Source organism: Homarus americanus, unplaced genomic scaffold, assembly GCF_018991925.1.
Source record: "Homarus americanus isolate GMGI-L3 unplaced genomic scaffold, GMGI_Hamer_2.0 scaffold57563, whole genome shotgun sequence".
NCBI lineage: Eukaryota > Metazoa > Arthropoda > Malacostraca > Decapoda > Nephropidae > Homarus > Homarus americanus.
The window spans coordinates 6,461-32,104 of NW_024752597.1; the positions used below are offsets into that span (position 1 = coordinate 6,461).

The following is a 25,644-nucleotide window of genomic DNA, read 5'->3' on the forward strand; positions in this document are numbered from 1 at the left end:
ATTGCTCTGTTTTCCTATTGGCTGTAATTTGATGACGTTACCTCTTATTCCACCAATCACAGTTAAGTAAGAGATTACTGGAAGAATGCAATATATACGACACCACTATCCATTGTTTTGGGGCGCCGCCTCCCCTAGGAGGACCTATTGTGAGCCACAGGCCTTGGCAGGGTCCCTGGGAGCAGTGGCGCCCCATAAAGAGGCCTGGGGGGAGCCACCGCCTCTGGAAGGGCCCCTGAAGGCGCCACGCCGCTGGCAGAGCCTCTGGGAGGGTCTCTGGGAGCACCACGGTCCCTAGGAACGTACCTGGAGGCGCCCCCGTCCCTGGAAAAACACCTGGGATCACCGATGTCCCTGTGAGGGGCCCTCGGATCGCCAGCTTCCCTAGCAGGGCCCATGGGGGCGCCGCCGTGTCTGTGAGGGTCCCTAGGAGCGTTGCCGTCCCTGAGAGGTCCATGGAAACTCGGCTGTTTCTGGAGGAGCCCCTGAGAACGCCGCCTTCCCTGAGAAAACCCCTCGGATTGCCTTTGTCCCTAAGAGCGCCCCTGGTGGATCCAGCGCCCCTGACAGGTCCCCTGGGGGCACCGCAGACCCTGAGAGGGCCCTGAGGGCGCCTCGGTGCCTGGCATGGCATGGCATTTAAATTCTCGGAGATATGACGTTAAACAAGCGTCTTTTCTGTTTATATTTCATCTGCGTTCTACACAAATACTACATCACACAAACTGTATCAAGTCTACCTCTACATACAGATATTTTAAATCTTACTTGTTCTAAAATGGCTTAGTCTAATTAGAAAGATGTGTTGATGAAAAAGCCACTCGACTGCGTCCGGCAACAGATGTCAACAAATGGCCGTCACTCCCCACCACCACCTTAAAAGAATATGTATAATTTCTATAATAAAGGAACAATTATTAAAACTCTCATTAGAAACCATATGTACATTTATTTCACAGTATCACTAAACATTGTCACATATTATAAAAGTTTACTGTGAGGCAAGAACAGATAACAGTCATGTTTTTTGCAGCATCGTGGATAATCACTCGAGCCTGATAATGGAATATTGCAACCATATTTTTCTGATTTTTTTTTTACTGAATTAAATAATCTGTATCTAATCTTTCCTCTCTTCATTGTGTGGGTAAAAACTCTAGTACAGTGACGTACTAACAGCGGTGAGAGACGTATATTATAGCGTAAAGATTCTAAAAAAGAGAAAAAAGTTGTGAATGCCAAGGAAGAATCGGGAAAAATATACACACAAAGTCTTTAGCAAAGCAGAGAAATAGCTTTACCATCTTCAATATTTCAACTTAATCCAATATATAAAACATATATATAGATATATATATTTCCGTGTTTTGAAAAGTCCATTTGGTATTTGCTGTAAGTACAATCCCTTAAGACACTCAATCTTTAATAAATAATAATGATCCCTTGCTCGAGGCGCCATTAACAATATTACTGGAGCTTCGAGAACGTTGATCACCACAGCAACAACATGAAACACAACTCGGTAATACTTTTAATCACAATGGTATTATCTCTTGACGTCTAATGAATAATTGATAAAAAATATATATATTTTCTTGTTGGAAATGTTCAAGAATAGATTTGTTTAGGGATTTAGTTATATATGTACTAATGTTTGTGTGTATGTTTATGTGAGTGTTGCCTCCACATAAAATAGACGCACATTAAACACAATTTTTATAGGTTTATTTTAATATCTGTTTTATATTAATTGGACCAACTAGTTATATAAACCTTTTCAAAGAATCCATAAAATAAAGTTAATAGGTTCCTGCACGAGTGGTGTAATGGTGGCAGGTCTACCTTCTATTGTACCTGAACCCTCTTCCCTCTCCTCTTTCCCTCACCTCGACTCCTCAACACAAACACAGGAGGGGGGAGGGAGGGGGAGGGGACACAAATACAATGTCCTATTTTTTTTTTTCATTTTTTTTTATATATATACAGTGAAAAGTCTATTAAACGGATTATATGGAGAGGAAAGTTTGCTATACCGAGAATCCGTTAGATGTAAAAAAAAAACCCTCCAAACTAACGAACTACATACATATGAAAATCCGTTATATGGAGGTTTTTCACTGTACGATTTAAGGGATAGCTTAGCGGCGTTTAGCGACCGGCGGCAGCGGCGGCGGCAGCATCTGTAATAGCCGTCTCACAACCTGGTACGCTCTCTGGCCAGTCACAAACATTCTGGGCGTGGTTAAAGACGAGGTTCACTGGGCAGGGCATATGATGTTTCCTCTCGCCCTCACACATGTAATAACGAGTACAGTCTAATTTATCTTCGTGGTAGCTAATGTGCCCGTCTGCCTCATCACACACGACCACTGTTGCTGTAATGGAGAGGGAGAGAGTAAGGTGAGGGAAGGAGAGACAGGAGGTGGAGAAGGAATGGAAAGAGGATGGTAGGGTGAAGGAGAAGGAGGTGGTGAAGGAAGGAAAGTAGTTGAACACTGTCTTATACTAGGCACTGGCACTGATCAAGGTACTTTACACAGACAGTTACTAACCAAAGTACTTTACACAGACAGTTACTAACCAAAGTACTTTACACAGACAGTTACTAACCAAAGTACTTTACACAGACAGTTACTAACCAAAGTACTTTACACAGACAGTTACTAACCAAGTTACTTTACACAGAAACAACAACTTTATACTTACGATCTTTCTTGGCACTGGTACCATCTAGAGTGCCAGTATTCTCATAGGGTCCTTCATAAGTGAGTTCCACGGTGTAGTTTGAGAGACCCGTGGTGAGGGTATTAAGGAGTGGGTATTTGCCCGTGCCGCAGTTACCCCTGAAGTCATCCATGTCAACACTCCATACCATAACTCCTCCCAGTCCTTCTGCCTTGAGCCAGTCAGTCTGAGAAAACAAAAAGTAGAGTATTAATTAAAGGAGAGAGAGAGAGAGAGAGAGTGAGTGAGAAAGAGTGTGTGAGAAAGAGTGTGTGAGAGATAAACGCCTAACAGAAAGATAAATAGGTACAAGAGAGAGAGAGAGAGAGAGAGAGAGAGAGAGAGAGATACTAACCTTAACAGCAAGAGACCTTTCATCATCAAATCCAAGCCACTGATTCCCACGGTAGGCAAAGGGTACTTGTTGCTCGTTGTCCCAGACCAGTGTAGTGTTGTCCTCAAACAAGAACTCACACACCTGCCGAAAATGATTAATTAGCCCTATAGGTAACTTACACACCTGCTAATTAGTACATACCTATTATATCAAAAACCTTTATCATTTATTTAAGTGGTCACTGATAATCTGGACCAATGAGAATACTAAACAAGTAATAATTGACCTCTGACCTCGTAATAGGCCATAAAGCCGGCCTCCTGGGTGTAGCGGGATTCAAGACCTCCCCCAGTGACCTCTGCCCCAATGTCGAACTTGTTTGAGTCAAGGAGGGAGAAGGAACGACCATAGGTGGGCATTCCTACCATGATCTTCTGGCCTGGTGCTCCCTGCTTCTTCCACTCCCTCACGCTGTAGTCCTGCAGGAGTAAGGATAGGTGAGGACTTGGTGGTAGGGTCCTATAAGAGTCCCCCCCCACACACACACCCTCAAAATCAAACCAACATAACAAAATTTCCCGTCAAAGAAACATGACAAAACAAAGGAAAAAATCGACTTACAACAGTGAGTTTCTTCTGGTAGGACGAGGAAGATTCAAGCGGCAGTAGAGGTGAGTTATGGCCCACTTGGTTCTCCCACAGACCATGGAAATCATAGGACATAATGTTAATGAAGTCCAGGTATTTACTGACCTCAGGTACGTCGTATCTGTTGGGGTGAAATGTGTTAATATTTTAGGGGTTTATTGTTCTTAATTTTTATATATTTTTATTTTATTTTATTCTGTGTGTTAGTCTGTCTGTCTCTAATTCTATCACACATATTTATATTTATCTCTCTCTCTCTCTCTCTCTCTCTCTCTCTCTCTCTCTCTCTCTCTCTCTCTCTCTCTCTCTCTCTCTCTCTCTCACTACAAACAGCAGACACCATACCCAGCAGCCAGGGCTTCGAAGGACGCAGGTACGGCAGCAGACAGCAGCAGACGTCCGTGTCCTGTTGATTTAGCTTCCCCTTCAAACGCCATCCGTAGTTCTTTCAGAAAGTTGACGTAGTTGGCCTTGTCGTCTGGCCCTCGTGGGTACTGTAAGATAAAAGGTACAGTCAAGATAGTTATGTCGTGGTTACTCTTGTCTGAATCTTTGAAGGTTTAAGTAAGATTAATAGACTAATAATAATAAAATAAACATAACAGTAAGAGTAAGAGCGCAACACCTTACTCACCTCCCAATCAATATCCAGGCCGTCAAACTCATGGAGACGAAGGAATTCCAAGGCGTTGTAAACAAATCCGTTCATCCGGAATTGATTTGACACCAGGTCCCGGAAAGGCTTGGACCCAAATGCCCAGCCACCAAGAGCCAACATTACCTAGGGGGGACAAAATGAGGAGTTCAGGTGGTTTTGAGGACTTATGTGGGAATTACAGGTGTTTTAGGGGACACGTGGTAATTACAGGTGTTTTGGGGACACATGTGGAAATTACAGGTGTTTTAGAGGACAAATGTAGTAATTACAGGTATTTTGGGGAGACCTATCTGCTATTTGAGACACTTATCTACTATTTGGGACACTTCTCTACTATTTGGGACACTTCTCGACTATTTGGGACACTTCTCTACTATTTGGGACACTTCTCTACTATTTGGGACACTTCTCTACTATTTGGGACACTTCTCGACTATTTGGGACACTTCTCTACTATTTGGGATACTTATCTACTATTTGGGACACTTCTCTACTATTTGGGACACTTCTCTACTATTTGGGACACTTCTCTACTATTTGGGACACTTCTCTACTATTTGGGACACTTCTCTACTATTTGGGACACTTCTCGACTAATTACACAAGCCGAGGGAACTTCAACCACGTAAAGAGACCCAACAAATCCACACACACCTTCAGCTTGGGGTTCTTCTCCTTCAGTTTCATCAGACGGGTGTAGGTGCCCTCCTTAAACCCGTCGCCAGTGTCTGAAAGGTCTCCGGGCGCCAGGCGATAGTCCTCCATGCCGGCGAAGGCGTAGATGACGTGGGTACAGAGGAAGGGATCAATGTTCTCCGCTTCGAATCTTCCTGCACCTGGTCTCTTGACTGCCCAGGAGGTGAAGTAACATAGTACTTTGGGGGCGTCTCCTGTGTGGATGAGGGGGTGAGGTGAGTGATTGGGGGGTATGTGGAGGTGAGGTAGGGGAAAGGAGTGTGTGTGTGAAGGGAGGGGAGGGGATGTAAAGGGAGAGGAGGGGATGTAAAGGGAGAGGAGGGAAGAAGGGTGGGGGTAGTGATGGAGGGTAGTGTAACGGGGACAACAAAAGCAACACAGTAAAGATTTATTAAACACCTACAACAGATGGGAACACTTAACAACACACAACACACAACACACACACACACACACACACACACACACACACACACACACACACTACATCCTTGACCACCGAAGGGTCAAGACGTACCTGGCGCTCCTCTCGGAGCAGCCAGGTCAACTGTTAAGTTGGCCCAAACCAACTCCCTCCCCTGAACCCTTCCTCCCCACCGGAATATCAACAAGTTCACGCCAGAAGTTACTATTTCATTTAGGAAAGGAATGGAACCAGTGTTAAACAGAGGTGAACAGTGGTGAACAGTGCTCAAGTCAGTGAGAACAACTCAACAGTAACAGTCGCACCCAAGTTAACCTTCACACAGTTACCCAACAACCAGCGATGTGTTAATCCGTCTACGATAGGAAGGCCTGGGACCACACCTCACTCATATAACACCGTCTGTGAGGGAATTACTACACCACGTGAGGCCCCGCATAACACCATCTGTGAAGGAATTACTACACCACGTGAGGCCCCTCATAACACCATCTGTGAGGGAATTACTACACCACGTCAGGTCCCTCATAACACCATCTGTGAGGGAATTACTACACAACGTCAGGTCCCTCATAACACCATATGTGAAGGAGTTACTACACCACGTGAGGCCCCTCATAACACTACCTGTGAGGGAATTACTACACCACGTCAGGTCCCTCATAACACCATCTGTGAGGGAATTACTACACCACGTGAGGCCCCGCATAACACCATCTGTGAGGGAATTACTACACCACGTGAGGCCCCGCATAACACCATCTGTGAGGGAATTACTACCACGTGAGGCCCCTCACTTACCATCTGTGAGGGAATTACTACACCACGTGAGGCCCCTCATAACACCATCTGTGAGGGAATTACTACACCACGTGAGGCCCCGCATAACACCATCTGTGAGGGAATTACTACACCACGTGAGGCCTCTCATAACACCATCTGTGAGGGAATTACTACACCACGTGAGGCCCCTCATAACACCATCGGTGAGGGAATTACTACACCACGTGAGGCCCCTCATAACACCATCTGTGAGGGAATTACTACACCACGTGAGGACCCTCATAACACCATCTGTGAAGGAATTACTACACCACGTGAGGCCCCTCATAACACCATCTGTGAGGGAACTACTACACCACGTGAGGTCCCTCCTAACACCATCTGGGAGGGAGTTACTACACTATATTTTTGCTGTTCAACACCTACAATAATCTATATGTTCACTGTATGTTCCTTTACCTTTCTCTAATGAAGGCTTTTGTTAAACCACCAATGTATGTAATAAGTCATTTATGTCCAATGTATTTTCAGCCTTCGGGCTGCAGAACTTTCAATAAACCGTTAATTGTGTGTGTGTGTGTACACACACACACACACACACACACACACACACACTTTCCTTCACCCTTCGTTCAATTCTTTCTTCAGGTCTCTTTACTTACTCGGGGAGGACGGTGAGAGATCAATCCTGGCGGAGGCTTGCTTGGCTATGTTATTCTGTTGGTCCTTGAGTGCCATAGGGTCGATGGCTATGGGCGGTGGTAGAGTGGTGGGTGTGGCAATTGACGTCTTGGTTATTGATGACCAGTCCACGTCCTTACCTCCTCGTGGGATACCCATTAACTCCTCTCTGTAGGGGGAAGTAGAGTTAGATGGCGTGTTCGTAGGGGGAAGTGGAGTTAGGTAGACTGTCTGTAGAGGGAACAGGAGTTAGATAAACAGTACAATACCAACCTCATGATGCTCATTAGCGGGTATTTGACACCACCACCACACACGGTCCCGGTGAAGTCGTCCATATCAATCGTCCACACCATGGCTCCTCCAAACCCACCCTTCTTCAGCCATTGCATCTTATTCCTTATGGCTCTCTCGTCGTCGAAGCCAACCCATAACTTGTCTTTGACCATGTACGGCACCTGCATCTCCTCATGCCAAACGTACTCCCCGCCAGTTTGTAGTTGTTCACACACCTGTTGTAGGTTAAGATAACAGATGTCAACTCAGGTGTTGGTTTTTTTTTAGCATGTGTGTTTTTTGGGGGGAGAGGTTTGTTTGACCATCTCTAATGGTATTTATGTCGTTCTTGTTCTTATAGCCTTTCCCCACGACACCCCCACGACACCCCTCACACACTTCTCAAATGTTATTATATACTGCCAACAAATCACCCATCCATTACCCACACACCTCATAACCCCTCATTACCCACACTCCTCATCACCCCTCACTACCCACACCTCACCACTCACTACCCACACACCACCAACCCCACACCTCACCACCCACTACCCACCCTCCTCACCACCCACTACCCACACACCCCCACACTCCCCACACACCTCACCACACACCACCCACCTCGTAGTAAGACATGAAGCCTTCCTCACTCGTGTACTTGCCCGCCTCACCACCAGCACTAGCAGGAGAGTTAACGGCGTTCCTGGCGGGGTTGGACAGCGTGAAGCTCCTGCCGTAGGTGGGCATACCGATGATCAGCTTCTCCTTGGGCGCTCCTAACTTGACCCACCTGGAGACGTAGTTATATATGAGTGTGTGTGGCGGAGAGAGGGACGTAGTTATATATGAGGTACAAAGGGAAGGAGGGAGGTACAAAGGGAGGGATGGAGGTACAAAGGGAGGGAGGGAGGTACAAAGGGAGGGATGGAGAGTAGGGGGTGAGAAAGAGAGAGAGAGAGACGGCAGGAGGAAGGGAGGGGGGGGAAGGGTAAGATAAACACAAAGACTTAAGTTCAACATGAGAGAGAGAGAGAGAGAGAGAGAGAGAGAGCACAATACTCACAAGTTAGAGGCGTGGTCAACTGAGAGCTGTTTGCGCCACTCGGAGTCATCAGAGGGTGCGAAAAGAGGAGCATTATGACCTACGGTTTTCTCCCACTTGCCATGGAAATCGTACGCCATTACGTTGATAAAGTCCAAGTACCTGTAGGTGAATGTATAGGTTGTAATAGGTGAAGGTAGGTGCTTGGTTTGGGGTGATTTAGGTGTAGGTGGTGTAGTTGGTCAGGTTTTAGATGGTACATGAATAATACTAAATCTGGTACCTTAATATATTACAAGATGATGATGATGACGATGATAGTGGCAGTATGATGATGATGATTACAGTATAATGACGATGGTATATGATCATCTTCCAACAACCTTCCCGGAAGATCTTATACTAAATAACCTTTGACCCCATAAGATGACCTCCTAAACGACAGTACTCACGTGCAGACAGTAGGAACGTCGTAACCTCCACGGATGTTGTCAGGGCCTACAGGTACTGCCGCCGTCAGTAGCAGACGAGGCTGTGCCGTCTCCTTCGCCTCCGCCACAAACGCCTCCAAGAGCTCTGTTGGGGAGGACCACGTGCTTGTGTTTACATGCATCAGTTGATAGTGTTTACATCTGAGCTTGTGTAGGAGGACCACGTGGTATTGTTTACATGTATCAGCTGGTAGTGTTTACATCTGAGCTTCAGTAGGAGGACCACGTGGTATTGTTTACATGTATCAGCTGGTAGTGTTTACATCTGAGCTTCAGTAGGAGGACCAGAGTTACATTGAGACTCTACGTTAACCACTACTGAGGATGTGTTAGTCTACAAACAAACAAACAAATTGTGATGTTCTGTAACTCCTGACAAACACCATCCTCCCAAGGTCATGACGCAATGATGACATCACACAGAGACAACCAATGTACTTCCTGTAAAGATGGCAACATCACCCAGAAGTAACCAATAACCTTCCTATAAAAATAATGATGTCACCCAGACAATCAATGACCAACCAATGACCTCCCTATAAAAATAATGACGTCACTGAGTTGTAACCAATGAGCTTAGCGGTTTATGATGCGTTACCAGCCTTCATCTTTGTAAGGCAGCACATCTCCTGAATACCTAACTTGTTGTTGCTGCCGAGAATGACCTTGTGGTGCCGTTATAAGGTACAGAGAGAGACACAGACGTTTATTTATTTCAAAGTAATTTTGTTGGGGTTTAAATCTCTCTCTCTCTCTTCCTTCTCCCCCACCTCCCTTCTTTCTCTCTGTTTTTCTTTCTCCCCCTCCCCTCATCTCTCTCTCTCTCTCTCCATCCTTCCCCTTCCCCTCTCTCTCTCTCTCTCTCTTGTTAGGAGTCACCAGCTCATATAGGTGAAGCAGTTCTGTTCCTCCCTCACACACTAGACCTTCCCAGCTGTGTCTACCCACCCACCACCTCCACACCTGTTCAAGTCCACACCTGCTAAATCCAATATCTGTCACCCTTAAGGCCAAACTAGTCCTTAGAACTCTTGAGATCAAACTACCCCTTAAAACTCCCCCTTGAGATCAAACTACCCCTTAAAACTACCCCTTGAGGTCAGCTACCTTAAGAAAACTCCCCCTTGAGATCAAACTACCCCATAAAACTCCCCCTTGAGATCAAACTACCCTTTAATACTCACCCTTGAGGAGATGGACGAAGTTGGCCTTGTCGTCATTTCCCTTGGGGTATTCCCAGTCGAGGTCGAGACCATCGAAATCGTGTTGTCTCAAGAAGGCGATGGCGCTGTAGATGAACGTCTGGCGGGTGTAGCGATTGGCCGACATGTCCTTGAACTTCTTGGTACCGAAGGACCACCCACCTGTAGAAGGAGGAGGAGTGAACATCGTCAGGAGGGTGAGATGAGGAAGGAAGGTTGTAGGGAGGAGGAGGGAGAGGGGGGGAGGGGTCAGGAGTGTTGTAGGGAGGAGGGTGAGGAAGGTCGTAGGGGAGGAAGGTTTTGGAGGGGTCAGGAGGGGTCGTAGTGGGATGAGGAGGGTCGTACATTAATTAAATCATGATGGTGATCTGGAGAGAGAGAGAGAGAGAGAGAGAGAGAGCGACAGCCTCAACAAGGTCAATGGTAATACTTGAGAACAGAGAAAGAGAAACGAGAGAGATAGAGAGAGAGAGCCACAGCCTCAACAAGGTCAGTGGTAAGACTTAGGGCAATATTCTGTGCCACATAACAAACTCTCCATTTACCCTGAGTTTCTTTAACACACCTTCTGTTTACCTGTGTGCTGTTGTTAGAGTGCGTGTGTGTGTGTGTGTGTGTGAGAGAGTGTGTATGGTGTACAGTATGTATGTTAGTGTGCGTGTTTTGTGTGTGAGTGTGTATGGTGTACAGTATGTATGTTAGTGTGTGTGTGTGTGTGTGTGTGTGTGTGTGTGTGTGTGTGTGTGTGTGTGTGTTATCAATCTGGAAACTAAAGGAAAAAAAACAAGAACTTATCCAGCACCTGAGGGTAAATTGTGTGCTTAATCTTGGGTGGAAATGTGGTGGTGGTGATGGTGTATAGTGGTGGTGATGGTGTATAGTGGTGGTGATGGTATATAGTGGTGGTGATGGTGTATAGTGGTGGTGATGGTATATAGTGGTGGTGATGGTGTATAGTGGTGGTGATGGTTTATAGTGGTGGTGATGGTTTATAGTGGTGGTGATGGTTTATAGTGGTGGTGATGGTTTATAGTGGTGGTGATGGTTTATAGTGGTGGTGATGGTATATAGTGGTGGTGATGGTTTATAGTGGTGGTGATGGTATATAGTGGTGGTGATGGTTTATAGTGGTGGTGATGGTTTATAGTGGTGGTGATGGTTTATAGTGGTGGTGATGGTTTATAGTGGTGGTGATGGTATATAGTGGTGGTGATGGTTTATAGTGGTGGTGATGGTTTATAGTGGTGGTGATGGTTTATAGTGGTGGTGATGGTTTATAGTGGTGGTGATGGTTTATAGTGGTGGTGATGGTTTATAGTGGTGGTGATGGTATATAGTGGTGGTGATGGTTTATAGTGGTGGTGATGGTATATAGTGGTGGTGATGGTTTATAGTGGTGGTGATGGTTTATAGTGGTGGTGATGGTTTATAGTGGTGGTGATGGTTTATAGTGGTGGTGATGGTTTATAGTGGTGGTGATGGTTTATAGGTGGTGATGATGGTTTATATGGTGATGGTATATATGGTGGTGATGGTTTATAGTGGTGGTGATGGTTTATAGTGGTGGTGATGGTTTATAGTGGTGGTGATGGTGTATAGTGGTGGTGATGGTTTATAGTGGTGGTGATGGTTTATAGTGGTGGTGATGGTTTATAGTGGTGGTGATGGTATATAGTGGTGGTGATGGTATATAGTGGTGGTGATGGTTTATAGTGGTGGTGATGGTTTATAGTGGTGGTGATGGTTATATAGTGGTGGTGATGGTTTATAGTGGTGGTGATGGTTTATAGTGGTGGTGATGGTATATAGTGGTGGTGATGGTTTATAGTGGTGGTGATGGTTTATAGTGGTGGTGATGGTTTATAGTTGGTGATGGTATATAGTGGTGGTGATGGTTTATAGTGGTGGTGATGGTTTATAGTGGTGGTGATGGTATATAGTGGTGGTGATGGTATATAGTGGTGGTGATGGTTTATAGTGGTGGTGATGGTATATAGTGGTGGTGATGGTTTATAGTGGTGGTGATGGTTTATAATGGTGGTGATGGTTTATAGTGGTGGTGATGGTTTATAGTGGTGGTGATGGTTTATAGTGGTGGTGATGGTTTATAGTGGTGGTGATGGTTTATAGTGGTGGTGATGGTTTATAGTGGTGGTGATGGTTTATAGTGGTGGTGATGGTATATAGTGGTGGTGATGGTTTATAGTGGTGGTGATGGTTATATAGTGGTGGTGATGGTATATAGTGGTGGTGATGGTATATAGTGGTGGTGATGGTTTATAGTGGTGGTGATGGTTATAGTGGTGGTGATGGTTTATAGTGGTGGTGATGGTTTATAGTGGTGGTGATGGTATATAGTGGTGGTGATGGTATATAATGGTGGTGATGGTATATAGTGGTGGTGATGGTTTATAGTGGTGGTGATGGTATATAGTGGTGGTGATGGTTTATAGTGGTGGTGATGGTATAGTGGTGGTGATGGTTTATAGTGGTGGTGATGGTATATAGTGGTGGTGATGGTATATAGTGGTGGTGTGGTTATATTTGGTGATGGTGTATAGTGGTGGTGATGGTTTATAGTGGTGGTGATGGTTTATAGTGGTGGTGATGGTTTATAGTGGTGGTGATGGTATATAGTGGTGGTGATGGTTTATAGTGGTGGTGATGGTTTATAGTGGTGGTGATGGTTTATAGTGGTGGTGATGGTATATAGTGGTGGTGATGGTTTATAGTGGTGGTGATGGATATAGTGGTGGTGATGGTTATAGTGGTGGATGGTTTATAGTGGTGTGATGGTTTATAGTGGTGGTGATGGTATATATTGGTGATGGTTTATAGTTGGTGATGGTATAGTGGTGGTGATGGTTATAGTGGTGTGGTTTATAGTGGTTGATGGTTTATAGTGGTGGTGATGGATAGTGGTGGTGATGGTTTATAGTGGTGGTGATGGTTTATAGTGGTGGTGATGGTATATAGTGGTGGTGATGGTTTATAGTGGTGGTGATGGTTTATAGTGGTGGTGATGGTTTATAGTGGTGGTGATGGTTTATAGTGGTGGTGATGGTATATAGTGGTGGTGATGGTATTATAGTGGTGGTGATGGTTTATAGTGGTGGTGATGGTTTATAGTGGTGGTGATGGTTTATAGTGGTGGTGATGGTGTATAGTGGTGGTGATGGTATATAGTGGTGGTGATGGTTTATAGTGGTGGTGATGGTATATAGTGGTGGTGATGGTTTATAGTGGTGATGTTGGGTTATAGTGGTGGTGATGGTATATAGTGGTGGTGATGGTATATAGTGGTGATGGTTTATAGTGGTGGTGATGGTTATAGTGGTGGTGATGGTTTATAGTGGTGGTGATGGTATAGTGGTGGTGATGGTATATAGTGGTGGTGATGGTTTATAGTGGTGGTGATGGTTTATAGTGGTGGTGATGGTTTATAGTGGTGGTGATGGTTTATAGTGGTGGTGATGGTGTTATAGTGGTGGTGATGGTTTATAGTGGTGGTGATGGTATATAGTGGTGGTGATGGTATATATAGTGGTGGTGATGGTTTATAGTGGTGGTGATGGTTTATAGTGGTGGTGATGGTTTATAGTGGTGGTTGGTTAAGTGGTGGGATGTAGTGGTGGTGATGGTATATAGTGGTGGTGATGGTATATAGTGGTGGTGATGGTTTATAGTGGTGGTGATGGTTTATAGTGGTGGTGATGGTTTATAGTGGGTGGTGATGGTTTATAGTGGTGGTATTGGTTTATAGTGGTGGTGATGGTTTATAGTGGTGGTGATGGTTTATAGTGGTGGTGATGGTTTATAGTGGTGGTGATGGTTTATAGTGGTGGTGATGGTTTATAGTGGTGGTGATGGTTTAGTGGTGGTGATGGTTTATAGTGGTGGTGATGGTATATAGTGGTGGTGATGGTTTATAGTGGTGGTGATGGTTTATAGTGGTGGTGATGGTTTATAGTGGTGGTGATGGTATATAGTGGTGGTGATGGTTTATAGTGGTGGTGATGGTTTATAGTGGTGGTGATGGTTTATAGTGGTGGTGATGGTTTATAGTGGTGGTGATGGTGTATAGTGGTGGTGATGGTGTATAGTGGTGGTGATGGTGTATAGTGGTGGTGATGGTGTATAGTGGTGGTGATGGTTTATAGTGGTGGTGTTGGTGGTGCATGGTAGCGTGATGGTGGTGGTAGTAGTAGTAGTAGTTACAGTACAGTACCACCCTTAACACACTCACCCAGTGCCAACAGAACTTTCAGCTTAGGATTCTGAGCCTTGAGACCATTTATCTGCTCATAGAATCCTGTCTTGCCGTCTTTGGATTCATCATTGGCTTCGAACGACGAGAGCTTCCCCTTCTTCATCCACCCGAAGGCGTAGATGATGTGGGTGCAGAGGAAGGGGTCGATGTGTTCCGGTAGAAACTTGGCGATCTTGGGGCGATACTGAGACCAATTGGTGTAGTAACACACAACCTGTTGACGAAGAGGGGGAGGTGGGTGGGAGGGGTGGGAGGGGTGAGAGGGTGGGGAGGGGTGGTGGTGGTGGGGGTGGTGGTGAGGTGTGGTGGTGGGAGGTGGTGGTGAGGTGGTGGTGGGGGTGTGGTGGTGGTGGGGGTGGTGGTGGGGGTGGTGGTGGTGGGGGTGGTGGGGAGTTGGTGGTGGGGGTGGTGGTGGTGGGGGGTGGTGGGGTGGTGGGGGGGGGGGGGGGGGGTGGTGGTGGGGGGTGGTGGGTGGTGAGGGGTGTGGTGGTGAGGGGTGGTGGTGAGGGGTGGTGGTGAGGGGTGGTGGTGGGGGTGGTGGTGAGGGGTGATGGTGGTGGTGGGGGTGGTGGTGGGGGTTGTTGTGGTAGTGGTGGTGGGTGGTAAATGGTATTAGTGGTGGTAGGGGAGTGACTGACTGACTGGTGGAGTGAAATACAGGTTGTAGTAAAGAGAACTGACCTAACTCGATCCAGAATTGACCTGACTTGACCTCTCTTACCTTATAGTCGGGTTCACCGGAGGAACTGACCGCCTGATTCCTGCGAGTGGCGGCTGCGGGTCTGATGCGGGGACGAACCTGCGGGAGGGAGGGTAAGGTCAAGGTCAAAGTTCAAGTGGTTCTCATCTACACACACACACACACACACTGAACACTCAACCACACGTACATACATACAGTACACATAACACACACTACACACACACACACACACACACTGAACACCCAACCACACGTACATACATACAGTACACATAACACACACTACACACACACACACACACAACCACACGTACACATACAGTACACATAACACACACTACACACACACACACACACACACTCACCCTCGCTCTGTTTCTTGAAGAAGTCGCTCCTGCAGCGGCTGGCCTTCTCCTGCGTACGGCGTTAGTGTTACCACCAGCAGGAAGTCGCGTCCTTCCTACAGTATTGGCCACAGCGGTCTCGGTCTGCACAGAGGCCGCGGTCTGTTGGCCTTGGTCTGGCTGCCCCAAACGGAATCTAGATCGCCCACGAAGGCTTCTCTCTGTGAAGGAGGAGGAGGAGAGGTGTTAATGTACTGTATGTGTGTCAGTCTCTCTTCCAGGTAACGCGTCAGTTTATATCAACTCCTACTATTACTACTACTAATAATATGGAAAATAACAATGAAAAAATAATTCTCAAAAAAATAACAAAAACAAATAACAACAATAACCAAGACGATAATAAAAACACCAAAATTAACAAAGGGCATCACTATGGTACGGATCCTGACGGTGTGTGTCTGGGGGCAGGCATATCACACATGATCAAAACAATCACACCTGCATATCACACATGATGCATAGCATATGACACCTATAATCAGGCCAACATATTCACACATGTCACTAACATAGACCACATTACTACATGTCAGAACATAGTACCACAATCAAACATATCACCACACCTGTCAAACATATCCCACCACACCTGTCAAACATAGCAACACACTCCAAACATAGCCCACACACATCCAAACATAGCCCACCACACCTGTCAAACATAGCCCACCACCTGTCAAACATAGCTCACCACACCTGTCAAACATAGCCCACCACACCTGTCAAACATAGCCCACCACACCTGTCAAAACTATAGCCCAACACACCTGTCAAACATAGCCCACCACACCTGTCAAACATAGCCCACCACCTGTCACAATCGACCACCTTTCTGGCCCCCTATCTTAAACCACCTTTCACCAGTGTTGCCAAGTTGGACATTTCACCCTACCATAAACTTCAGCCTGAGAAAAGGTCGCCATCTCCCCAGACAAACACTCCCCTGACCCCCACACTGACCACCCCCATACCACCCCACACCCACCCCCACACTATTTCCCACTGACCCCACCCCCCACCGTCTCTGGTGTTAACTGAGGTCATTCCTCCTGCCATGACCTGATCTGTCACAACATACAGCCTAACACACACACACACACACACACACATACAACAGTAATAAATCAATACAACACTACCGAAATACATTAACACATACAGTATAATAATACATTCATACAGACGTAGTAATAACATAAATACAGTTGACTAGTGTTGGACCTGTAAAATACGTTACTGAAAGACATTACAAGGAAACAACCAACGATACAGCATAGAAATAATACAACACTAGTGTATGTTACTGTAATTTTGGACTACAGCTTAGCGTACGAGAGAGAGAGAGAGAGAGCAAATTAAACCACCTAACGCTACTTACTTAGTTAGTTAGTTAGGTAGAATTCACTATTATGCTCAGTAATGAACAAGAGAAGTTCACCGTATCAGTGTTCAGATGTGAGGTTGAACCAGAACAAGAAAACAATGGTTACGGTACACACAATGGTTCGTTCATGACCCGTGATTGGTCAGCCCGTGAGGTAAACAAAACTCACCAGTCAATCACCATTCATCTCAAGGTGTAATTATGACCCATATATTAAGTTCTATCTGAGAGTAAAAATAAAATCACCCGGTTTATTTATTCAATCAAAGTTTTTCTCTGAGGTTTAAAAATTCTTAATACGGACGAAATATTGTGAGAAAAACTTGTCCGAAACCGTGGGTAATGGCTGAGTGGACTGGCTGGGCCGTCGTGCTTTGCTTTCACTTTCCATGGACTTGTCTCAATCATTTCGTCTTGGCTTCGACTTCCCTTATACACTCTTGTCTGTTAGGATGGTTGAATCTGTAGCCGAAGTCAATGATCTATAGTGACAGTATCGAACATCATCTAGACTTCTTGTTAATAATTGTCATTCACTGTCTAAACACACACACACACACACACACGGGTATATCATTAATAGCAGGTGTGTGTGTGTATGGATGTGTGTATATGTGCACGTGGGGGTTAGGTATCTGTGTCTGTCTGTGTGTGTGGGTTGGTCAGGTGTGTGGTAATCATATATGACTGAATGATATACTTTCTCTCTCTCTCTCTCTCTCTATCTTCACTTATCTGTCTACTGAAGTTTTGTTGAGGCTACAAACACAACACAGCAGGAGGGAGGGGATGAGGGGGGTGAGAGGGGGGAGGAGGAGAGGGGTGAGAGGGGTGGAGGGAGGAGAGGGAGGAGAGGGGGAGGGTGAGAGGGGGTGGAGGGGGAGAGGGCTGAGAGGGGTGGGGAGAGGGGTGGAGGGGGGTGAGGGAGGAGGGGTGGAGAGAGGGGGGGAGAGGGGGGAGGGGGGTGAGGGAGGAGGTGAGGTGGAGGGGGGGGAGGGGGTGGGAGGAGGGTGGGGAGGGGGGGGAGAGGGGTGGAGAGGGAGTGAGAGGGTGGAGAGAGGGTGGAGGGGTGAGGGAGAGGGAGGAGAGTGGGAGGTGGAGGGGGGTGAGAGGGAGGAGGGTGGGAGAGGGGTGAGAGGGGGGGGGGAGGGGAGGGGTGGAGGGGGTGGGGAGAGGAGGGGTGGGGAGGGTGGGGAGTGGAGGGTGGGGGGGAGAGAGAGGGGGGGAGGGGTGGAGGGGTGAGAGGGGGGTGAGGGGGGTGGAGGGGGTGAGGGAGGGGGGAGGGGGGGGTGAGAGGGGTGGAGGGGGAGGGTGGAGGAGGGGGGTGGAGGGGGGTGGGGGGGGTGGGGAGAGGGTGGGGAGGGTGGGGAGGGGGTGGAGGGGGTGGGAGGGGGGGGGTGAGGAGGGGTGGAGGGGGTGGGAGAGGGGTGGGGAGGGGTGGAGGGGGTGGGAGGGGGTGGGAGGGGGTGGGGAGGGGTGGAGGGGGGTGGGAGAGAGGGAGAGGGTGTGAGGAGGGTGGAGGGTGGGAGAGGGGTGGAGGGTGGGAGAGGGAGGGGGTGAGAGGGTGGAGGGGGGTGAGGGGGTGTGGGGGTGGAGGGGGGTGAGAGGAGGGGGTGGAGGGGGTGAGAGGGTGGAGGGGTGAGAGGGGGGTGGGAGGGAGGGGTGAGAGGGGTGGAGGGTGAGAGGGGTGGAGAGGGGTGAGAGGGGGTGGAGGGAGGGTGGAGGGGGAGGAGGGTGGAGGAGGGTGAGAGGGGGGGGTGGAGGGGAGGGGGGGGGTGAGGGGGGAGGGGTGGAGGGGGGTGAGAGGGAGGGGGGTGAGGGAGGGAGGGGGTGAGGGGTGTGAGGAGGGGGGTGAGAGGGTGGAGGGTGAGAGGAAGGAGGAGGGAGGGAGGGAGAGAGGGTGGAGGTGGGTGAGAGGCCAGGGTGGGGAGTCGTTAAGTAGAATTACAATGACATCATGTCTCTTCTACCCCCCCTTCCTTCCCTCACACTCCCTCCCCCTCACGTCCCACACACACTCATGTCTCTCTCTATCTCAGTCATGTCTCTAACTGTCATGTCTCTTACTCAGTCATGTCTCACTGTCATGTCTCTCTCTCTCTCACTCATGTCTCTCTCTCAGTCATGTCTCTCTCTCACTCATGTCTCTCTCTCTGTCATGTCTCTCACTCAGTCATGTCTCTCACTCAGTCATGTCTCTCACTCAGTCATGTCTCTCACTCTCATATCACTGGGAAAGTCGTCAGATGGATTTCCGTGAGAAAATGACTTGTATTTTTTTTCCATCTTGCTAAAACAAAAAACAAATTCATTTTAAATCTTTTTTTTTTTTACAACTAGATGTGAGAAGGAGGTATTTTATTTATGTTATTCATTCTATTGTTTTTTTTTATTTCTTGTATAACGTTTAATTAATAATAATGATAAAAAACAAAATGTGGTTTCTCAACACCGACCTAGATATCACCTCGGCCAATCAACAGCCACCTCACTTAGGAATAGCTGAAACCAACCAATCACAAGATTTCTCATACACTACTGATTGTTTAGATTAAATTAACCTGACGTCATAAATGAAGTTATTGCTGTGTGTGACGTCACTGATAGACACAGGTGTGGCTAAGGCTTCGCTATAAATTTAATACAGTAAAATTTTACGAACTAGAATCAATCTGAAAGACACAGGAGTGACAAGACTGATCAGCGGCTGGGAACGTGACCTCAAACGTGACATCACTTACACTCGATTGGTCAGAAGCTATTCCCATGACGTCACACATGACTGACTTCTGATTGGCCGAGCTAGCCACGTGACGTCACTCCCGAATGAAACGTGATTGGTGTGACGGTCGTCTCAGGGGAAGCAGTTGTACATTATTCGGCGAGTAAAAATATATAAGCGAGAGAGAGAGAGAGAGAGAGAGAGAGAGAAAGAGAGAGAGAGAGAGAGCTATCTATCATTCTATTTACTCGATAGTTTCAATAGATATCGAGTCATACGTCATCAATCAGCTGACGGAATGTAAACAAAGAGGGAGATGCCAGATGCACGACACACACGTATCCTTTAGCAACAGGTGTATGAGGTGACGTCACACAGGTGTCTCCCAGGTAATATTAAATGACGATGGGGTCTAGAAACATAACTGAGGGCTAGAAACATAACTGAGGGGGTCTGGAAACATAACTGGGGTCTAGAAACACAACTGGGGGTCTAGAAACACAACTGGGGTCTAGAAACACAACTGGGGGTCTAGAAACACAACTGGGGTCTAGAAACACAACTGGGGGTCTAGAAACACAACTGGGGTCTAGAAACACAACTGGGGGTCTAGAAACATAACTGGGGGTCTGAAACAACTGGGGGTCTAGAAACACAACTGGGGTCTAGAAACACAACTGGGGGCTAGAAACACAACTGGGGGTTAGAAACACATCTGGGGATGTAGAAACATAACTGGGGGTCTAGAAACACAACTGGGGTCTAGAAACACCGGGGTTTAGGAAACACAACTGGGGTCTAGAAACATAACTGGGGTCTGGAAACACAACTGGGGTTAGAAACACAACTGGGGGCTAGAAACACAACTGGGGGCTAGAACAACTGGGGTCTAGAAACAAACTGGGGGTCTAGAACACAACTGGGGGTCTGGAAACACAACTGGGGTCTAAAACATAACTGGGGTTCAGAAACACAACTGGGGCTAGAAACATAACTGGGTCTAGAAACACAACTGGGGGCTAGAAACATAACTGGGGCTAGAAACACAACTGGGGGTCTAGAAACATAACTGGGGCTCAGAAACACAACTGGGGGCTGAAACACAACTGGGGGCTGGAAACACAACTGGGGATGTAGAACATAACTGGGGTCTAGAAACACAACTGGGGGCTAGAAACATAACTGGGGTCTAGAAACACAACTAGGTTTAGAAACACAACTGGGGTCTAGAAACAACTGGGGATGTAGAAACATAACTGGGGGTCTGGAAACACAACTGGGGGTCTAGAAACACAACTGGGGCTAGAAACACAACTGGGGGTTAGAAACACATGGTCTAGAAACACAACTGGGGTCTAGAAACACAACTGGGGGTCTGGAAACACAACTGGGGTCTAGAAACACAACTGGGGGCTAGAAACACAACTGGGGGCTAGAAACACAACTGGGGTCTAGAAACACAACTGGGGGTCTAGAACACAACTGGGGTCTGAAACACAACTGGGGTCTAGAAACAACTGGGGCTAGAAACACAACTGGGGTCTAGAAACATAACTGGGGTCTAGAAACACAACAGTCTAGAAACATAACTGGGGTCTAGAACACAACTGGGGGAAACATACTGGGGTTGTGGTAGAAACACAACTGGGGGTCTAGAAACAAACTGGATGTAGAAACATAACTGGGGTCTAGAAACACAACTGGGGGCTAGGAAGGGGTCAACACAACTGGGGGTCTAGAAACATAACTGGGGTCTAGAAACACAACTGGGGGTCTAGAAACACAACTGGGGGTTCAGCACAACTGGGGATGAAACATAATGGGGTCAGAAACACAACTGGGGCTAGAACATAACTGGAGGTTTAGAAACACAACTGGGGGTGACCAACTAGAAACAACTGGGGTCTAGAAACACAACTGGGTCTGGAAACACAACTGGGGGTCTAGAAACACAACTGGGGGCTAGAAACATAACTGTGGGTCTAGAAACACAACTGGGGCTCAGAAACATAACTGGGTCTAGAAACACAACTGGGGGTCTAGAAACACAACTGGGGGCTAGAACATAACTGGGGGCTTAGAAACACAACGGGTCAAAACATAGGGGTCTAGAAACACAACTGGGGTCTAGAAACATAACTGGGGGTCTAGAACACACTGGGGGTCTAGAAACAATGGGGGTCTAGAAACATAACTGGGGTCTAGAAACACAACTGGGGGTCTAGAACACAACTGGGGGTCTAGAAACACAATGGGGTCTGGAACACGTCTAGAAACATAACTGGGGGTCTAGAAACATAATGGGGCAGAAACACAACTGGGGGTTAGAAACACAACGTCTAGAAACACAACTGGGGGTCTGAAACACAACTGGGGTCTAGAAAGACAACTGAGGGTCTAGAAACATAACTGGGGTCTAGAAACACAACTGGGGTCTAGAAACACAACTGGGGGTCTGGAAACACAACTGGGGTCTAGAAACACAACTGGGGGCTAGAAACATAACTGGGGTCTAGAACACAACTGGGGGCCTAGAAACACAACTGGGGGCTAGAAACATAACTGGGGTCTAGAAACACAACTGGGGGTCTAGAAACATAACTGGGGTCTAGAAACACAACTGGGGTCTAGAAACATAACTGGGGGTCTAGAAACACAACTGGGGTCTAGAAACACAACTGGGGTCTAGAAACACAACTGGGGGTCTGGAAACACAACTGGGGGCTAGAAACATAACTGGGGGTCAGAAACACAACTGGGGTCTAGAAACATAACTGGGTCTAGAAACACAACTGGGGTCTAGAACATAACTGGGGGTCTAGAAACACAACTGGGGTCTAGTAACATAACTGGGGGTCTAGAAACACAACTGGGGGTCTAGAAACAAACTGGGGTCTAGAAACACAACTGGGGGTCTAGAAACACAACTGGGGGTCTAGAAACATAACTGGGGTCTAGAAACACAACTGGGGGTCTAGGAAACACAACTGGGGGTCTAGAAACATAACTGGGGTCAGAACACAACTGGGGTCTAGAAACACAACTGGGGTCTAGAAACACAACTGGGGGTCTAGAAACACAACTGGGGGTCTAGAAACATAACTGGGGTCTAGAAACACAACTGGGGTCTAGAAACACAACTGGGGGTCTAGAAACATAACTGGGGGTCTAGAAACATAACTGGGGTCTAGAAACATAACTGGGGTCTAGTAACATAACTGGGGTCTAGAAACACAACTGGGGGTCTAGTAACATAACTGGGGTCTAGAAACATAACTGGGGGTCTAGTAACATAACTGGGGGTCTAGAAACACAACTGGGGTCTAGAAACATAACTGGGGGTCTAGAAACATAACTGGGGTCTAGAAGCATAACGGGGGGGGCTAGAAATAGATGGTTGTTGAGTCGCCCTATTCTTACCTTTCTCCAGAGGTGAAAGCCGCCAGCAGCGCAGCTCCCAGCAGGAGCCACCTTGGCCTCTGTTAAATGATAATGAAATATGTTAAAAAAATATAAATAAGAGAGAGAGAGAGAGAGAGAGAGAGAGAGAGAGAGAGAGAGAGAGAGAGGGAGGGGAGGAGGGGAGAGAGAGAGAGAGAGAGAGAGAGAGAGAGAGAGAGAGAGAGAGAGAGAGAGAGAGGGGAGGAGGGGGAGAGAGAGAGAGAGAGGAGGGAGGGGGAGAGGGGAGAGAGAGAGAGAGAGAGAGAGAGAGAGAGAGAGAGAGAGAGAGAGAGAGAGAGGGGGGGGAGGAGGAGAGAGAGGGGGAGAGAGAGAGAGAGAGAGAGAGAGAGAGGGGGGAGGGGGGGAGAGGGGAGAGAGGGGAGAGAGAGAGAGAAATTGACAAATATGTATTATTATCAAGAGGGAAGGTGTGCGTTATGTGGAAACTTAACCTAACCTCTCTTAAGACCTTCCCTGGGGCCTATTGCCTTAAGGTACACACACACACACACACACACACACACACACACACTCTCTCTCTCTCTCTCACACACACACACACACACTCTCTCACCTGCTGTTGATAAGGGAGAGACTGGAGGTTAATTCCTCCCTCCCTCCCTTCCCCCAGACGATGTGTTGGGGAGGCTAGGGAGGTGGGGGTGGAAGAGGGGTGAAGGAGGGTGAAGGTAGGAGCCATTGAAATAAAAATGGAAGGAAGGGAGGGAAAGAAAGAAGGGAGGGAAGGGAGGGAAAGAAAGAAGGAGGGCGAGGAAAGAAAGAAGGAGGAGGAGGGAAAGAAAAAGAAGGGGAGGGAAGGAGGAAAGAAAGAAGGGAGGGAGGGAGGAAAGAAAGAAAAAGAAGGGAGGGAAAGAAAAAAGGGAGGGGAGGGAGGGAAAGAAAAAAAGAAGGGAGGGAAGGGAGGGAAAGAAAGAAGGGAGGGAAGGGAGGGAAAGAAAGAAGGGAGGGAAGGGAGGGAAAGAAAGAAGGGAGGGAAGGGAGGGAAAGAAGAAGGGAGGGAACCTGATATACTACACACAGGTAATCAAGAAGGGAAACTTGTATATACATAATGAACCTCACCTTGACCATGGCAGGTATCGTCAGGTAATGAGCCCACTCACACCTGTCCATCCATCTTGCTGTGTCTACCTGTATCGTAGTTTGGGGTCTAAATAACGCGTAGTTTGGGGTCTAAATAACGTGTAGTTTGGGGTCTAAATAAGGCGTAGTTTGGGGTCTAAATAACGCGTAGTTTGGGGTCTAAATAAGGCGTAGTTTGGAGTCTAAATAACGCGTAATTTGGGGTCTAAATAACGCGTAGTTTGGGGTCTAAATAAAGCGTAGTTTGGGGGTCTAATGATGGTAAACTAAAGGCCGTAGTTTAAGAGTAGATGTTGTTTATATGGGAGAGGGTAGTTAACCACGTGTATTTGGTAGTTTATCGTACAATTACACGTCAGAAAACAACTAAACTTGTCAATTTTTCTTGTTTTTTTTTATTCCCTTCAAGTTTATCGACCAAACAGGAGGATATAGAAAGAAATACGTTTGTCTGTCTGTCAGTGATCGAGGTTTTTCTTCCGTTGCCAAAGTGTGGTTGCGACTCATTGGCCAAGAGACAGCCAATGAGCTTCTACGAATTGTAATGGTGGGTACAATGTGGGCGGGGCTTACCGATGGACCTGCTGTTGTTGTTGTTGTTGTTAAGCACTGTTCACTAGGTCTTAGTTTTTGGTAACTCTCTCTCTCTCTCTCTCTCCGCGTTTCATCTCTCTCTCTTGGTCTCTCTCTCTCTCCTACAAAGTTTCGTGAATCCTCTCTCTCTCTCTCTCTCTCACAGACAAAGTGTGAATCTCTCTCTCTCTCTCTCTTTCTCCAAGTTTCGTGAATCCTCTCTCTCTCTCTCTCAAGTGTGAATCTTCTCTCTCTCTCTGTTTCTCCTCTCTCGTTCTCTCTCTCTCTCACTTTCAGCACACGACCTTCAACGACCGCCCGACATGAAGGCATTTCCAACTCCTTTATGCTCAGGGCAATTCTGTCTCATTCACTACCTCCACCAGATGGACTGACCGATAGAGCCTGACCGACGGACCGACACATACTGAAGGAGATATGCCCGACAGAATGGATGGAATGGAGCTGCAATCCCGACGAATACAGAGAGAGAGAGAGAAAGAGAGAGAGACTAGCCGAGGGAAACTTGTTACACGACAGCCGACAGCCCGGAGGCGGTGAATGATCCAGTCGCTTGTCTTAAACCTGATACCTGTCTCACCTGTCGATACTGCCTGTCTACCTGTCTACCCCACCTGTCAACAGTGAGGATGGCTGTCTTCGTGTGTGTGTGTGTGTGTGTAGTTGGGTCTTCATGTGCATTAATTATGTTGAATATGTACACATACACACACACACACACACACACATACATACACTTCTTTCTATCAGACACAGACAGACAGACATACAGACACAGACAGAGAGACACAGACACACACAGACAGACAGACAGACATACAGACAGACAGACAGACAGACACAGACAGACAGACAGACAGAGACAGACAGACACAGACAGACACATACAGACACACAGACACAGACAGACACATACAGACAGACACAGACAGACAGACAGACACCAAAAAACTACTGTACACTATCCCAAGAAAGTAAAAAAAGTGAAATAGATTAAAACTGAAAAAAAAAATATATAAATAAAATAAAACAATATAGGTAAAATATACAAGAG

At 47.0% G+C, this 25,644-nt stretch overlaps 1 protein-coding gene across 1 annotated transcript in view; it reads right to left on the minus strand.

Annotated features, from left to right (window-relative positions):
- Positions 1-929: 929 nt before the first annotated feature.
- The window catches only part of LOC121855142 (probable chitinase 10), a 42,653-nt gene continuing 17,938 nt past the window's right edge, over positions 930-25,644 (minus strand). Inside the window, exons 4-21 of the mRNA XM_042350010.1 lie at positions 22,875-22,930; positions 15,304-15,505; positions 14,957-15,034; positions 14,212-14,449; positions 9,948-10,127; positions 8,725-8,848; positions 8,294-8,434; positions 7,852-8,020; positions 7,225-7,463; positions 6,933-7,120; positions 5,022-5,257; positions 4,344-4,490; positions 4,055-4,203; positions 3,683-3,830; positions 3,355-3,540; positions 3,080-3,202; positions 2,707-2,911; positions 930-2,375 (exon numbers count right to left, since the gene is read on the minus strand). Of these exons, the coding sequence (XP_042205944.1) occupies positions 2,149-2,375; positions 2,707-2,911; positions 3,080-3,202; positions 3,355-3,540; positions 3,683-3,830; positions 4,055-4,203; positions 4,344-4,490; positions 5,022-5,257; positions 6,933-7,120; positions 7,225-7,463; positions 7,852-8,020; positions 8,294-8,434; positions 8,725-8,848; positions 9,948-10,127; positions 14,212-14,449; positions 14,957-15,034; positions 15,304-15,505; positions 22,875-22,930 (3,036 nt within the window). The 3' untranslated portion in view covers positions 930-2,148. The remainder of the gene's footprint in view (positions 2,376-2,706; positions 2,912-3,079; positions 3,203-3,354; positions 3,541-3,682; positions 3,831-4,054; positions 4,204-4,343; positions 4,491-5,021; positions 5,258-6,932; positions 7,121-7,224; positions 7,464-7,851; positions 8,021-8,293; positions 8,435-8,724; positions 8,849-9,947; positions 10,128-14,211; positions 14,450-14,956; positions 15,035-15,303; positions 15,506-22,874; positions 22,931-25,644) is intronic.